The sequence below is a fragment of the Condylura cristata genome, unplaced genomic scaffold (genome assembly GCF_000260355.1).
Source record: "Condylura cristata isolate star-nosed mole 26May11 unplaced genomic scaffold, ConCri1.0 scaffold00068, whole genome shotgun sequence".
Lineage (NCBI taxonomy): Eukaryota > Metazoa > Chordata > Mammalia > Eulipotyphla > Talpidae > Condylura > Condylura cristata.
The window spans coordinates 409,742-411,442 of record NW_004567169.1 but is presented as its reverse complement, the minus strand read 5'-3'; the positions used below and the strand labels follow the sequence as shown (position 1 = coordinate 411,442).

The following is a 1,701-nucleotide window of genomic DNA, read 5'->3' as shown; positions in this document are numbered from 1 at the left end:
GGCGGGGCCCTCGTGGCCGAGGTCCGGGACCGCGAGGTAGGGCGCGGCCGAGGGGTCTCTCGGTGTCCCCAGGCACCGCGGGTGCAGCCCGGGTAGAGGGGCTGCCCGCCGCCCTGTCCTGCTGAACTCTTGCCACTGTCTTCCGCCGGGCACCCCCAGCTGCCCTCCTCCGGGCCCCCAAGGACGAGCCCGAAACTGGCAGGTACACCCCCAGAGGCCTGCAGCCCCCCGCCTCCCGCCGGTGGCCCCGGCTCCCCAGGCCCCCTAAGCTTCCCATGGAGACGGGTGTCAGCCCCCCCACTCCGGCAGTCCCACACTGGCTCTGCCCCTGGCCAGCGTGGTCACCACCCTGCCAGCCCTCTCCAGCGGCCTCCACCCCACGGGCCTCGGGGTGCCCCGTGACCTGGCCCCAGCTCCAAGCCTCTGGCGGGGAGGGGCTGGCCCACCCCTGCTGGTGAGGGCTGGTGGGCAGCCGCCCACCCCCGTGCCCCGCCGCCCTGCCCCCGCGTCCTGTCCTGCGGACACTGGAAGCCGCTCTGTCAACAAACAGCCCAAGGGCCGCGGCCCCTGGCCCTGCCCCGGGCGGTGACCTGCCCCCTGGCCCTGTCACGGCCCCACCCTCCAGGCTGCCCCGCCAGGCCTCCCGCTCCAGCCTGGGGGTCCCCTGGTCCCCAGACCCTGCAGGGCGGGGCACCCCATGCCCTGGGTGCCGCCAGGCGCGGGGGGGCAGGTGGGGTGGACGGAGAGGAGGGGAGGGATTGGGAAAGAGGGGCCCTGTGAGGACAGTGGCCTGCGCCTGCCTGTGTCCATGGCCAGGTCTCCTGGTCCCCAGAGGCGGGGGCCGGCGCGGGGCCCAGTGCACCCCCACCCCAGCGCTCCGAAGCCCAAAAGTAACAAGGTGGAAAGTGCCCAGGGCCCTGTCCGCTCCCCCCTGGCGCTCAGCCCCGGCCCCGGGCCTCCGAGCCAGGGACAGCTTATCGGGCAGTGTCCTCCTCCCGTGTCACTGCCCGCGCCTCCGCTGTCCGCTCCGCCCAGCCTCTCCCGCGCCCCCCGCACCCCGAGCCTGCGCCCACCACCCCCAGGCCCTCTCGAGGGGGCTGCAGGCCCCGGGCACCCCAGGGCTGGGTACCCCTCCCGCCGCCTGCTCTGCGGGACTCTGCCCGGGCCCAGCCCGTGCCCGGCGCCCAGCAGCCAGGTGTCCACGGTGTCCACCGTCCCCCTGGGGCTCACGAGGCAGCCCGAGGTGCCCGCCCAGCGTCTCCCTGCTCCCCGTGGCGCCAGGGGGCGAAAGATGGGCTCGGGTACCCCTGGGCAACCCAGGGGCTCCCGCCCAGGACCCCGCCAGAGGGGCTGGGCCGGGGCAGCCTCACCAGGCCCTGGGGCGGGCTCAGGCCCTGGGAAAGGGGGCACGTGGGTGGCAGGGACAGCCCGGCCCCGCTCGGCCTGGCCCCGGAGGCCCGTGATGGATGGGCTGGCACGCCGGGCTGACGTTCCCAGGGCCTAAGAATAGGTGGGGGCAGCCACGGGGGCGGCCGCTGCCCGGCCCCACCAACAGCCTTGGCCGGCAGACTGTGGCGCCCGGCCCGGGGAGCCTGGGGCTTTCGGACCCCCGAGGCCGGGGGAAGCCAGCCCCTCCTGGGCCGGCCCCCCCGCTGCAGCGCCTCCCCAGCTGGGCCCCGTGCTCGGGGCTGGCCAGGGCCC

General features: G+C 76.4%; 2 protein-coding genes across 2 annotated transcripts in view; both read left to right on the top strand.

Moving 5' to 3' along the window:
• The window catches only part of MRPL12 (mitochondrial ribosomal protein L12), a gene marked incomplete at its 5' end in the record, with an annotated part of 18,259 nt that extends 17,857 nt beyond the window's left edge, over nt 1-402 (top strand). The window contains one exon of the mRNA XM_012734751.1: nt 310-402. Within this exon, the coding sequence (XP_012590205.1) occupies nt 310-402 (93 nt within the window). The remainder of the gene's footprint in view (nt 1-309) is intronic.
• Nucleotides 403-808: 406 nt separating this feature from the next.
• GCGR (glucagon receptor) overlaps nt 809-1,701 on the top strand; it is a 4,236-nt gene continuing 3,343 nt past the window's right edge. The window contains exon 1 of the mRNA XM_004695531.2: nt 809-1,301. Within this exon, the coding sequence (XP_004695588.1) occupies nt 809-1,301 (493 nt within the window). The remainder of the gene's footprint in view (nt 1,302-1,701) is intronic.